The sequence below is a fragment of the Mustela nivalis genome (genome assembly GCF_964662115.1).
Source record: "Mustela nivalis genome assembly, chromosome: 8".
Lineage (NCBI taxonomy): Eukaryota > Metazoa > Chordata > Mammalia > Carnivora > Mustelidae > Mustela > Mustela nivalis.
In genome coordinates, this window is record NC_139027.1 from 53,619,199 (window position 1) to 53,633,414 (window position 14,216).

At 42.0% G+C, this 14,216-nt stretch overlaps 1 protein-coding gene across 2 annotated transcripts in view; it reads right to left on the bottom strand.

Moving 5' to 3' along the window:
• The window catches only part of ANTXR1 (ANTXR cell adhesion molecule 1), a 218,381-nt gene that overhangs the window by 148,725 nt on the left and 55,440 nt on the right, over positions 1–14,216 (bottom strand). For both annotated transcript variants that reach the window (XM_082744116.1, XM_082744115.1), the window contains exons 4-8: positions 7,849–7,930; positions 7,235–7,268; positions 5,939–6,018; positions 2,913–2,981; positions 672–752 (exon numbers count right to left, since the gene is read on the bottom strand). In XM_082744116.1, the coding sequence (XP_082600242.1) occupies positions 672–752; positions 2,913–2,981; positions 5,939–6,018; positions 7,235–7,268; positions 7,849–7,930 (346 nt within the window). The remainder of the gene's footprint in view (positions 1–671; positions 753–2,912; positions 2,982–5,938; positions 6,019–7,234; positions 7,269–7,848; positions 7,931–14,216) is intronic.

Sequence of the window (14,216 nt, forward strand, 5' to 3'; positions counted from 1 at the left end):
GTATGGAGGTGGAGAAGAGAGGCTGATCCTGTTCACTTACAGGAAAGGGGGGGGACTAAAAAAACCATTTGTGTGTGAGGGATTGTTTCATCCAACCCAGGCTGGGTGGAAAGAAGAAATGGCTGACCGCAAACCCTGAAAAACAGTGACTATTTGGGGACTATAGGTCTAAAGTTGTGGTTTCAGTAAAGTTCCCTGGGAAGGTCTTAAAAATTCTGCTCCAGATGACCTCAGTAGGCAGCCTCGGTAAAGAACCACTGGTCAAAAGCACCTCTGATGGTCAAGAGATAAAGTTAGAGCCTGCCAGTGTTTGAGAAGGAAGCTTGCATTCAGTCATGGTTGGAAAAGCTGAGGTCAGGTACACACCATCCGCTGGTGTTGCCAGTATGAGAGCTGGAACCATCTGGAGTTTGGCTTGCTGCCAGAGCTAGGTCCCTTTCATTTTAAATTTACCTTGTGGGGCAAAACTGGCCCAGGAGAGCAAAGAAAGAAACATGCGTGGAAGGCAAGGAGGGAAAAGTAGGACATGACAGATAACAAAGAGAGACAAAGGAATGCTGTCGCAAGCAGAGAACACCAGCCTCAGAGGGAGGGGACTAGAGAGTTTTTAGTGGATTGGTGGGGGGCAGAGAGTCCCCAGTGTCCAGTTTTAGAGGAAGTGCTCTACTCACTGAGTGGATGATGCCTTGCAGAGCCTGAAAACCGTCATTCACAGGAAACACGTGGTCCTTGCTGTCCGCGATCCGGGCCAACTGAGAACACAGCAAACACACAAACACACATGGAGATGGGTCAGGCTTGGCTGCAGAGAATGGAGGAGTCCAGGGGATTCCATGGACCTTTAGAGCACAGAGGAACCAGAGGGCTTGGGCTTCACTGAAAAGCCCTCAGTAATAATGAGCTTACCAGCGACCTCTCTGGAGCAGGCCTAGAGGGTGGGTCCAGCTTTTACATTTGTTTTAATACTTTTCTCCTTGGAGCAGAGGTAAGGTTGCTCTGCTAGATGAACATTTGGCCTGGGTTGATGTATTTATGGATTTGGGGGCAGGCCATTGGCTCATTTTTCTCCCATTCAAATTTCTGTTGGCAACTGTATTTGAATCAAACAGACTCAGGTTTCCTTTCAGAGTCATTTTAAAAATAAATATAAGTTTTGGTACCGGGCGAGGCCAATGAATGGAGCCCCTTAACTTTCGCCCAAATTGCTCCCTGAGGAGAGCAATTAGTTTTGCTCTCTTGCTTTATGGAGGCGAGGACAGGAGAAAGAAGAGTCTGACCTGTGGACTTTTCTGGTCCGAATCCATAGTTCTGGGACTGTCACAGTCATGGTCAGTGCCACGACCTACCCTGCTTGCAAAAGTAACACATAACCAATGGGAAGTTTCAGAACAGCCAGGAGGGTTATAAAGAGAAAAAGTTACTCATCTATCTGTCTGTCTGTCTATCTATCTATCTATCTGTCTATCTATACATCTATCTGTCATCTATCCATCCATCACCCACCTGCCATTTTTCTCTTATTAATCTGATATACTACGTAGTCTTTCATACTTTCCCTATTCAAATACACACATTTATTTTAAAAGTGGACTCAGACTATTGCCACATTTTTGTAACTCAATTTTATTCACCTAATAAGGTATCATAAGTATTGTCCCATGTCATTAAAACAAAAAGAAATGATGACCTACATTGAGGAACATTTATATAGGTTGTTAGAAAATTTCACAATTTGCATATCTATACTTATACGTACTTTTTGCCCACTTGCCAAGTATGCTCGACCCTTGAACAACATGGGTTTGACCTGAGCAGGTCCACCTACATGTGGATTTTTTTCAATAAATACAGTAAAATACTGTAAATGTATTTTCTCTTCCTTATGGTTTTCTTAGTAACATTTTCTTTTGTCTGGAGTAGTTTGTTATAAGAATACAGTATAGAAGGCATATAACATACAAAATACATGTTAATCAACTGTTTATGTTATTTCTAGTCAACAGTAGGCTGTTAGTAGTTCAGTTTTTTGGGAGTGAAAAGCTGTCCATGGGTTTTTGACTGTGTAGGAGGGCTAATATTCCTATCCCTGGCACCAAGGGCCAACTATATTTATTTTTTGTATTGAAAATGCACTGAGGGGCACCTGGGTGGCTCAGTGGGTTAAGCCTCTGCCTTCGGCTCAGGTCATGATCCCAGGGTCCTGGGATCGAGCCCCACATCGGGCTCTCTGCGCTCCAGGGAGCCTGCTTCCTCCTCTCTCTCTGCCTGCCTCTCTGCCTACTTGTGCTCTCTGTCAGATAAATAAAGAAAAAATCCTTTATTTTTTTTTTTAAAGATTTTATTTATTTATTTGACAGAGAGAAATCACAAGTAGATGAAGAGGCAGGCAGATAGAGAGGAAGGGAAGCAGGCTCCCTGCTGAGCAGAGAGCCCGATGCGGGACTCGATCCCAGGACCCTGAGATCATGACCTGAGCCGAAGGCAGCGGCTTAACCCACTGAGCCACCCAGGCGCCCCAAGAAAAAATCCTTTAAAAAAAAAAAAAAAAAAAAAAGAAAATGCACTGAATTTCTAATAGGAGAAGAGGGATATTTGAGATTGAAGCAAAACTAGATTCATTAAATTAAGAAGAAAACAACCAACAAGTTTCTTAATTTTATTCAGATCTCTTTTGATGCCTTGGCAATTTAAACATCTACCAAGAAAGTTAACCAAGGAAGATACCGCCTGGATAGTCTGCATTCCGCACCCCCAAGTGCATGGGCTTGGCTTCTTGTCCCTTACCCGACTAATAATTCTTGCTTGCTTAACATTTATGGAAAAATAACCTAGTTAAGGGGTGTTTGTGCTGCTGCACCGAATACATGTGTTCTCTACCATTCACAAGCTCCCAAACCCGAGGAAATCCATACCTGTGTTTCATTGAAATCCTTCACACCGACACAGTAAACAATGGCACCAAGGTCTCGAGATCTGTTAGCCTGGGTCAATGGAGAACAGCCGTTAGACAGAGAAGTGGCAAATATACTCCTTTTGGAGGAACCAGACTAACTTCCACAATCGGGTATTTACTGAGCACCTACTATGCATCACGTACCACAATGGAGAGGGCAATCCCTGTTCCCGAAGAGCTCACCCTCCAGTAAACAGTACATTCTACCGTGATGCATGAGGGACCTGAGGAGAGTGAGTAGCCTAACAGGATGGGTTGAGAAAGAGTGTTAGAAGTAGAGTCTTGAAAGATGAGGGGAGGAAAAGGGAACAGCAGGCTAGGCTAACTCTATTAAATAATCTTGGTGGGGGTGCTCCTGGGTGGCTCAGCCCGGTTCAGCACCTAGCTCTTGATTTCGGCTCAGGTCATGATCTCAGGGTGCGAATATCAAGCCCTGCATTGGGCTCCATGATCAGCGCAGAGTCTGCTCAGGATGCTTTCCCCTCCCTCTCTCTCCCCAGCTCATCTCCTGCTTGCTCTCTCTCTAAAATAAAAATAAATAAAATCTCAAAAATATATTCTGGGGAAATGATTATTCCATTCCTCTGAAGAATTTTTTTTTTAAAGATTTTATTTATTTATTTATTTGACAGACAGAGATCACAAGTAGGCAGAGAGGCAGGAAGAGAGAGAGAGAGAGGAGGAAGCAGGCTCTCCGCTGAGCAGAGAGCCTGATGTGGGGCTCGATCCCAGGATCCTAGGATCATGACCTGAGCCGAAGGCAGAGGCTTTAACCCACTGAGCCACCCAGGCACCCCAATTCCTCTGAAGAATTTTTATTGGCATACTTTTCTTTCTTTGTAATAGCAGCATGGTATAATAGAAAGGATGTGGCCCTTGGAACTCAATATACCTAGGTTTGGCTTTGCTCTGTAAAGTGTTTGGGAATCCAATGAGATAATATACTCAGAGCTCCTCATACAAGGCCTGGAACAACATGATGCTTATAAATGTCAGCACCCTTTGTGAATAAGGTCTTTTTCATTCCCATAGAGTATACCTGTTTAATGGTCTGAGAATTACAGTCTATATTTGAGTGAGTGAACCCATGACCATCTCTACAATTAAGTATCGAGAGGGCAACATAATGAATAACACCCATGTTTTGGCTTGATCTTAATATTTGATTTATTAAAGGCTCTGATGTCTTATTTCCAGGTTCTTCTGTGCTTCCAAATAGAAAATAAAAGTTGGAAATCATTGGAATATACAGTAGGTGCTTAATAAATAATCGATAGTAGACACATAGTAGGTGCTCAATGTATGCATATTGTTCTGAATTGTGTTCCTCCTCCACCCCTGGCTTTAGTATTCAAACTCATGTGTGACTGAAACATTCTTGAAACACTGAATTTTAGAAGAAACAGAAACATATATCTTTTTCCTTTCATTTAAAAAATATCCCTTGCTGCTTTAAGAATAAAACAAAATTTAGACACAGTCTATCTCTAGCCTTATCTGTAATAACTTAACTGAATCTTTCCCTCTATTTGGGCGTTCTATAGGATAAAAATGGAAAGATTAATTTCTTTATGTATCTTGAGCTTTATCTTTCTTTTTCAGAAAGCCTCCTTCTCTTGGCCCTGACACTCCAAATATTTTTCCAAGTTTGTACATGCCATACCTAAAATTCTTTTCTACTAACCCATATTTTAAGCCTCCAACATCCATCATTTATTTCATATTCAATTATTTCCTTATTAGGGTTTTTATTTTATTTGACTGTTGTTCAGGACCTAAAATAAGCCATTCTGTGTTCCCACTGGATTGTTAGTTTCAACTTTAGAATATGAGAATATATTATTTTCCAAATGCTCAGGCAGGGTCTGTCACATTTACTTGTGTGTTTCCGTTGCAAATGGTGTTTTGTACTAATTATGGGTAGGGGAGAAGTAGTGTGTTTTCCTACATCATTTCCTCATGCCCTTTGCCAGCAGAGTCTTCAAAAAGCATCACTACATCCTCAAATGGTAAGCACCATGAGGCAGTAGACATATCTTCTCCACTTGTTTCCCTAGTATTAGGCAAAGAGTCCAGCATGTGCGGAGCTCTCAGTTACCACCGAATGAATGAATGAATGAATGAATGCAAGGGACCTGGATTTAAATCAAATAATAGTCAAGAGCTTGAGATAAGGGTCGTGCTCTGATTAACTCCTCCCCCAGAGGCCAGCATCTCCTTCCTCATTGTCTATCTTTTTCCTTATTGTGTTTCTCTCTAACTTGGCTCGAAGGAGCCTTTGTCACTTTGTCAGTAATGGTGAACTGGTTTTTTGGGCCAATTATACATGTGGCTCAAATCTCAGACTAGAAAAGAAAGGGTTTCCTAAATATAAGCATTAATTCTCAATTCCTGAATAAACTTCTTTTTCTGAAACTCTTTATACAAACTGGAAGCTTCATTTAGAGAGAATTCTGTCACTTGCTCTAAGGAGGACTTTTTGAGAACATAAAGAAAAGGAAGGAGAAATACTGTAGGAGTGATTACACTTTACTTTGCTACCAATTAATATTCAACTTTGATTCTCAGAGTGCGAATCTCAATGATTAATATGTTCTGACAAGACTGGCTCTTGCATATTTCAAGTAACTCTTTCCCCTCCTGTTTTTAGCAGAAATGGAGGAAAAATGGCATCAACATTTTTGTTTAAACATGATATACAGTATTTCAAAACTGCTAGGTAAATCAAGTCATGGTGAGCGACTTTTAACCCTTAAAACACAGAGTAACAGGCAAATATTTTGAAAGGGGAAAAACATCGACCATGTGTAAGATATGAGAGTTCACTTAAAAAAATTATTATTATTTTTTACATACGAGATACTATTTTACACAGAGGTTTTACGAAGAACACCTATCATGTTGCCTGAAAGAGTGCAGCCCATTTCAGGAGGAAGGAGCCCTATTACCATGTCTGTGTTAGACACAGGCCAGGCCATCGCTTACCTCCCTCTCTGAATAGAAAAAGAGATCTTCATGGAGTTCCCCATCGGTCAAAGCAATGATGACGCTGGCCGTCCTGTATCCTGCTCAACACAACACAGACCCACTCAATCCATCTTGCCGCACTCAGGGAAACCCCCTCTCAGTCCTGGGGGTTGATGTCTCCTAAGCTCAACCACCCGAGGTCAATATTATGAGAACCAACAAATTTTTGTTTGGGACTAGAAGCACCTCCAGCACAAAGAAGAAGGCATCTGTGGGGACAGACTCTAGAGGGGAGTAGGATTTGTCTGTGAGTTTCTCAGTCTTCTCTCAAAAAAAGGACCAAGGCTGCTGCAATGGCCACTGGACTGATAGCCAGGAGTAGCTCCAGTGAATCAAACTTCTAGGATTTTCTATTAACAGTCCGTGGGACTGAGGTGAAGGCCTGGGGGGAAACTCTACCACATGCATTGTTCGGGAGTCCTTCCCACAGGCCACAGCTGACCATACCCATCACCCCTTGAAGAACTGGACAAGGAGAAACGGTCATCATGATATTAGACCAGCTGGAAAAGTCCACTAGAATTCTTCAGTGATTTTTAGACTTGTAGTAACATGGCTGATGGTTGGGTTATATGAATGAGTCTTAGTGTCAATATTGGAACTGTTCTGTTTATCACAGTTGAGAGGGAAATAGGAAGCAGACACTTCTACAGGCCTGAGAGAAAAATCCCCACTGTAATACTGAATCTCTTTCAAAAGATTTGCCTCGGATAAAGAAAGGCGATCCATGAAAGACACTGTAGTAATAGTAATAACAGCTAAAATTAAAATAAAAATTATATTTTCTATACATTAAGTATATTGTGTATATTCTTTTTTTCATTTAAATCAAGCCAACTTTAAACCACACTGGTATCTTAATCTCAATAATTGTATCCAATTACAGAAAGGAAGAGGACTGGAGCTTGAAGAAGGACAAAAAAAATTAAATTTGACAAGAATATCCAAGACTATTAACCTACCCAAGTACTTATTAATTTAACGAATTCAAAATGCAAAGCTGTTCACGGACATTACAGACTGTGGCCCATAACAGGCTCCTCATTATTTCTATGTAATCCTTTCTGGGCATCAACAGGACAGTAGAATTTGGCCAGGTGCGTGTTGTCTTGCTATCCATTTCTTCCCTGTGATGAGGTGTGGAGGATTATGGGCAACATCGCATTTATCTTTTGTCATGTGAAATTACTGAGGCACTTTTTCAGGAGCCAACACAGAAAAAAAAAAGTTTGATAATTCGTATTATGGTCTTACCTTGACTGTTTTCATAATAAATCTGCTCGCTGGCCTGAAAAACACAAGGAAGAGACATCAGACCTAGAGCCACCGTGTGCTGCTCCAAATACCATAGGGGGCTGTAAGCTCTGGGGCTGCCTATGAAGGCCGGCTCAGTCTTCAGTCTTTACGTAAGCCACCTATGCTTTGCTCAGGTATCAAGGCATGGCCTTCATCTAAAGTTACCTTGACATTTACCTAACGTACTTGTGAACATGGATCCTTGCTTTACTTCTCACAGACTGGGGCCTGTTTTCCTTATCACTGAAGTCACTGACGTTCCGTCTCGACACTCACGCACCCTGTAGAAAAGTTTACCTTGGAAAGACCGGGGGTTGGGGGGGGGGCTTGCGTGAGTCACGATTCAGGAGCGTCAGCCAAGCATTAGCTAAAAAGCCCTTTATCGGCATCAGGGAAGGAGCGAGGAAATTCTTTCTCTGGGATAGAGTTATCAGTGCCCAAGCTTGTGGGAAAATTGTTTTCACTTTTTTGCTTTCAGGGGTTGTTCGGTTCCAAGTGTCTTATCTCATCGGCCATCCTTAAGTTGATGTTTCCCTATCACACTTTGGGGTTGAAAACAATTTTAAAATTACCCTTTCAAATCCTTCATGCATGTAAGTGTCTCCTCCTGGCAGGACCTTCTGGAGTTCTTCTAGGCCCTGACGGATCTGCTCTCTGAAATCCAAAGACACGGTGTTAGTCCTATTAGAGCATTTCACACGTTGCTGTGGAGAGACGTATACATTAAACTTTTTTTGTGTGTGTGGATCCTGCCATAGTCCCCCCACGGTCCCCCAAAAGCCTATTAGAGGGAAAGTCTTTATAGTACATTATCCGTTCAGGGTCAGTCATAGGGGAGGATGAATGAAATCTCAGGTGAAGGGACCCTTTTGCAGGAATATCCACCACTCACAAGAGCTTCCCACCCCTCAACAGGACAAAGTTTTCATTCTACATTGGAAATGAGTCCTAAAAGGCAACCGCTCCAGAGGGGAAGACATGACAACTCAGGCAACTTTATATCAAGACGCAAACAGCTCACATGAGCCAGAAAGAGAAGAGCATCAAAAGCCCGAGGCCACGCAGGGACTGAAGGTGGGAAGGGCAGGAATTGGGAGCAAACTGCGCCACCCACAAGGATGGGTCGAAGGAAACTGTGTAGTCAGCTTTGAAAATAAAAGCTCAGGCAATCAACACTTTCCAGGACAACCGGGAGTGTTTTCTATGGGCTGGTGTCCATGTTTTCTCACTCTGGTTGCTCAAAGTGGTAGGGGAGGGGCAGGAAGAGGAAGTGGGTTATGGGACCGGGAAAGGGGCCAACTGCTGATGGGAAATGTGGATGGTCTGGGGACCTAAAACAACCTTTGGAGGACATTTTCTCTGGGATGTAAGATGCCCACATCCATATTTTGTCTTTTAAGTAGCTCCATACCATGCCCAAAGGGCAAAAAAAAAAAAGCTAATTTCTAAAGAAACATTAACTGTATTCAAAATCTGTAAGCCTATGAAAGGGTGTGTCATTACCTTTCTCTCACTGGGGTCTCTTTAGTGACAGAGGTGGAGATGCACTATTTAAATTAGGAAGGGAAGCTTTTTTTGAGTAAGGAAAGGACGTCCCATTTAGTGAGCTTCCACTATGTCCAAGGCCCTGCTCAAAGATTTCTGATTTTATATTCCAAGTAACTGCTCAAGGTGAGCTTTATTGCTCTCATGCCTCAAGCGAGAAAATGTGGTTCAAAGGCGTTACGTAGGAGAGCAGAGACTTGAAATCAAATCGGTCTGACTAAAAAGTGCCTCTCTACCCTGCCCAGGATTCTCCTTACATAGATCAGTGCTGGAGAAGTGGGAGGTTTCAGTAACACTTGCTTAATGAGGAATGACGGTAATAATTTCTAACACTGTCAGAGTATTCACTATGTACCAAGCCCTGTTAGAAATACACCACTGATAATTAAGTCACTTATATCTTATGAAAGGTCTTTGAGGTAGATATACAGTTAGGTCCATTTCCCAGATAAGGAAACTGAGTCACAGGGTGGTTAAGGAACTTGCCCAATGTCTCTCAACTTACTAAGTGGCAGAGGGTGAACTTGAACCCCAGAGGCCCTGTTCTCCATCACTATGATGAACTGTTTCTCTTTGAACGAATGAAGAAAATTAATTACTGTCTTATCCTGGCAATTACTTGGGGAGGAAACCTAGTGCAAAATTAACTTTCTGCTAAAACTGATATGATGTCGTGGCCATGGGTGAGGCTGGATTGCCAAGTTGTTGTAAGTTTTTTTTTTTTTTAAATTTTTGAAAGATATTATTTATTTATTTGACAGAGAGAGACACAGTGAGAGAGGGAACACAAGTAGGGGGAGTGGGAGCGGGAGAAATAGGCTTCCCACTGAGCAGGGAGCCCGATATGGAGCTTGATCCCAGGATCCTGGGAACATGACCTGAGCCAAAGGCAGACACTTAATGACTGAGCCACCCAAGTGCCTTATAAGTTTTTTTTTTTTTTTAAGATTTTATTTATTTATTATTTATTTGATAGAGCGAGAAATCAGAAGTAGGCAGAGCAGCAAGCAGGGAAAGGGGGGAAGCAGGCTCCCTGCTGAGGAGAGAGCCCAATGTGGGGCTTGATCCCAGGACCCTGAGGTCACGACCCGAGCTGAAGGCAGAGGCTTAAACCACTGAGCCACCCAGGTGCCCCTACAAGTTTTTTTTTTTTAAAGACAAACAGAACGGGTTTGCCGAGTCTTTCCCTGGCCTGGGTTGCTGATGCTTCTCTCGTGGAATATTTAAGACCAAGTAACTCAGACTTTGGGAAACGTTCTGACTATGGTCTGCTTTTGTATTGGTGCCCAGATATCAGACCATGTGCCCAGCTGCCCAAGCCAGAAACAGGAATCCTTCTTGGCCCCTCCACTTTCACTCTCCTCTCCCCTCCTGTTCCCCTTACCTATTCTGTCATCGAGTCTATCAGTTCTTCTCTAGACATCCGTGAAACTGACTACTTCTCTCTCTTCTGCCAATGTCACGGTCTGAGCCATCACTGTCTCCTGCTTAGACCACTAAGACAGTCACTCCTATCTTAAGACTGTCCTTTTTCCCTTCTTCCATTCATTCTCCACATGGCTGTTACAATGTTCTTAAAATTCAGGATAAAACATGCCACTCACACCGCTGCTCCAAACCCTTCAATAGCAGTTGATTACACTTGGTGTAAATCTGAAACCCTTGCCAAGCCTTCCAGTGCCTACACGGGATGGTTCCTCTGCCTACCTGTCCAGCCTCATCTGTACCACTCTGCCCCCACTCTCCTCGCTCGAGCCCCCCTGGTCTTCCCAAGCAACTTTCTCCAACAGGCCCCTCACACCTGCAATCATTGTTGTCTGTGGACTGGGGAAACCATCGCCCAGCTCTTCACTGGGCTAATTCTTACCCAGCTTTCACTCCCAACCTTAAATGTCAATTGCTCAAAGTAGCCTTACTTGACTTCCCCTCTTCAGACTAACTCCCTCAATTAGACTTTCTCATGGCACCCAAGAACTCTGAACTCATAACATTTGATTATGTAATGATTTGCTTAGCTACCCCCCTCACCAGTTTGAGACTCTAAACTCCATGTGGGCTGGGCCTTGTCTGTTTCTGTCCCCACTATATCCTCTGTCCCTACTATAGTGCATGGGACAGAAAAAAATATTCAATGACTATTTACTGAAGAACTTAATCATCCTAGGGAGAAGTCAGTCTTGGGGGCAGGGATGAGCTTTACTTGGCCATGTGGAGGGAGGCCAGGCAGAAGCTGACTTGATAACTGATCCTAGATCTGTCCCCATGTGGTGGTTAGAAGCCATTCTCTGTATTGTACCTCTTTCTATTACCCTGGCTATTTCAATAAATCCTAACAAAAGGCAAAGTTTAATTTTAACTCTGTCATTTGGTGATAAGAAACGGTATATATCTGTGCATTGGAAGGAGGGATAAAGATGGAAGCCATGTTCCTCACCACTGCCACCACTGGGAAGGGAGAAGGTGGCATTATCAGTCCTCTGCCAGAGGGCAGTGTTGCCCTGCCGGTCAGCAGTTTCAAGAGGGTAAGGACAGTGACAAGGTGGCAAAAAGGTGATGCTGGGACATGGGACTGAGGTTGGGATAGGAACATGGGGGTTTGTTCCTGAGTACACAGAGGTGCCATATGGAACACTTCAGAATAGCTGGGGGGCACTGAACAGATTGGGACTAACTTCTGACAATTAGGTGAGAAGTGATTGGACATTACACGTAAAGGTGAAAAAGAAAAGCAAATGTGGCGTTATCTTTGCAAAGTTTGGGACACTTGGGCAACACTAAAATTGGAATCTTGTGTTAAGACTGAAGCTTAAAAAAAGAGGGTTAAAAAAGGCATGTTGGGGGTGTGGAAAAGGTTCCTTGGCTTCACTGTATTTTTTCTCTGCCAAGTGAAGTCTGGGAACTGGGGTGTTTTCGCTAAGCCTATTTCCTTTTCTTTATAAGTATTTTCTTGGGCTTTCTATTTTTTTGGTACCAGAACAAGCAAAGGCTGTTTTGGAAAATGTCTTTCTCCCTGATACTTTGTCTGGCAAGATAAGAACTCACCAGTCCCAAGCAGTGATCACGACCTCCCCACATACCACCCTTCTTGGTGGAAAGATCAAATGACTTCTGGCCCCACCTCCCAACTCCCTGCTCCTTCTTTAAGTACCCACAGCATCTAAGCCAATAGAACAGATGGTTTCATGGGAATGGTGGGTCTCTTTTAATTCTGGGACAATAGAACTATTAATACGGGCCTCCCCCCCCCCCAATGGAATGGAAGAAAACTGGGAGAAAGATCTTTTAAAGGGGTTGATAAGGACCTCTCCGAGGACTTGGTTATTACCAAATGAAATGTTATCTTCCTGGGAAATGAGAGAGGCAGGGAATCCTACGGAGTGGCTCGTATTAAGGAGTCTCCTGTTTTCCTTGGTGGTTTCACATGTCTGCCAGTGTTCCTACATAGAAGTAAAGGGTCTCCAGGTCACATGTCCTGTGTTTCTTGTACAATCCCTGCAAGACTTAACGATGGACACAGAGTAAGATAATTTGCTATTGAATAAATGATCACAGCATGGATGCATGCGTGCATCCATCCATTCATTTCTGCAATGATTTAATGAGCGTGCACCATGCCCCCAGCCCTGCACTGGTTTGTAGGGTGGGGGGGGGGAGAATTAGTCACATTGTCTGCTGGGCTTTCTGTGGCCCTGGGAATTTCCCCATACTTCATGAAGATTACTTTCTGGGATTCTGGTTGTGATGTGACATTTTGATAGTATTTGCTCATGGAAACACTAAAAGACAGACACACATAAGCATGTCAAGAAGCACTTCATTCAATAGGCTTTTTCTCCTAAGCACCCTCGTGATGTTTCCACTGCAAAATCCTCCTTGGGGTTATGCAGTGTCTACCACATTTTCAGTCTATAAAACAATCTCCACCACCAGCCCAGAACATCAACATCAGCTGTACATTGTTGACTTCTTGTTGCTTAGTAAAAGTCCACAATTCTGTTGACTTGGACTTTTCTCAAATGTCCAGCAGTTGTTGGCTTTGGAGTCTCAACTTATATTGTAAACACATATCACATCTTACTACCGCTAATGCTGCATTTACAACATTTCCAGATGGCCTTACAGCTCCAGATGCTGGCTACCAAAAACATGGAGTGAAAAGAACAAAAGATCATAGACTAATTAAAGACCTTTTGTGGTTACTTTTGGAGTCTTGATGTTTCACAGCCAATTCTAATCATTTGTTGATAATGTATATAAATCATAGCCTCTCTGGGACTTTTACTTAAGGATAGGCCAACATGATTAACGATATTGAGATGCAAGCTGAACCAAAGATCCTTTTTTATATATAAATTTTTTTAGTGAGCTATAATTCATATATGGTAATATGTACAGATATTTATTCATTTCTTATGTATTGCTGAATTTCTTTCCAGATGTTGTTTATAATATTTCTTCATTATCTTTTAACATCTGTAGAATCTGTAGTAGCATCCTCTCTCTTCCAGTTGCTCTATGGATTATAGAATTCATCTTTAACACAGGCTACTGTTAATACTGTGCCACTTCTCATATAATGAAAGAATGCTTTAATAGTCTGCTTCCATATATCCCCTCATCCTTTATGCTATTGTCAGATATTCTTTTATATATGTAATAAACTCCAAAATGCAGTTATTATATGTCTTAAGCAATCATCTTTTTGCAAAATTAAAAAAATTATCATTTCTGTTATTCCTCCTTTTTTTTTAAGATCTAGTTTACATCTGGTTATCATTTTTCTTTAGCCTGAAGAATTCCTTTAGCAGTTGTTTATTTATTTATTTTTTTTGTATTGTAGGTTTGCAGGGGATGACTTCCTCAATCTCCCCCCTACCCCCACCAAAATGTCTTAATTTTTGCCTGCAATTTTAAGAATATTTTCACTGGATATAGAATTCTAAGTTGTCTTTATTTCCTTACATCTTATAAAGAAATCACTCTGTTGTCTTCTGGGTTGCATGTCTTTTTATTCTGATGAAAAAGTAAGTGATTTCTATTGTCGTTTCTCTGTTTGTAATATGGCTTTTCCCTTCTCCCTATGTTTTAAGACTATTTCTTTATTCTGGTTTTCAGAAATTCAACTACTTTGCACTTAGATGATGTTTTTCTTTGTATTCCTCCTGTTTGGAGTTCTTTGAGGGTTTTGGATCTGTATGCAGAATGCCATGTTCAGTATTCCAATTATACATATACTAGACCATTTGCTATTATCCCACAAATCATAAGGGCTGATTTTGTTCCCTCCTCTGCCCCTTGGTCACTTTTCTGTCTCTTTCAGTTTGGACAATTTCTATTAACTTGTTTTTAAGTTCATCAATCCCTTTTCTATAGATACTGTATTTCAGTTCCATAG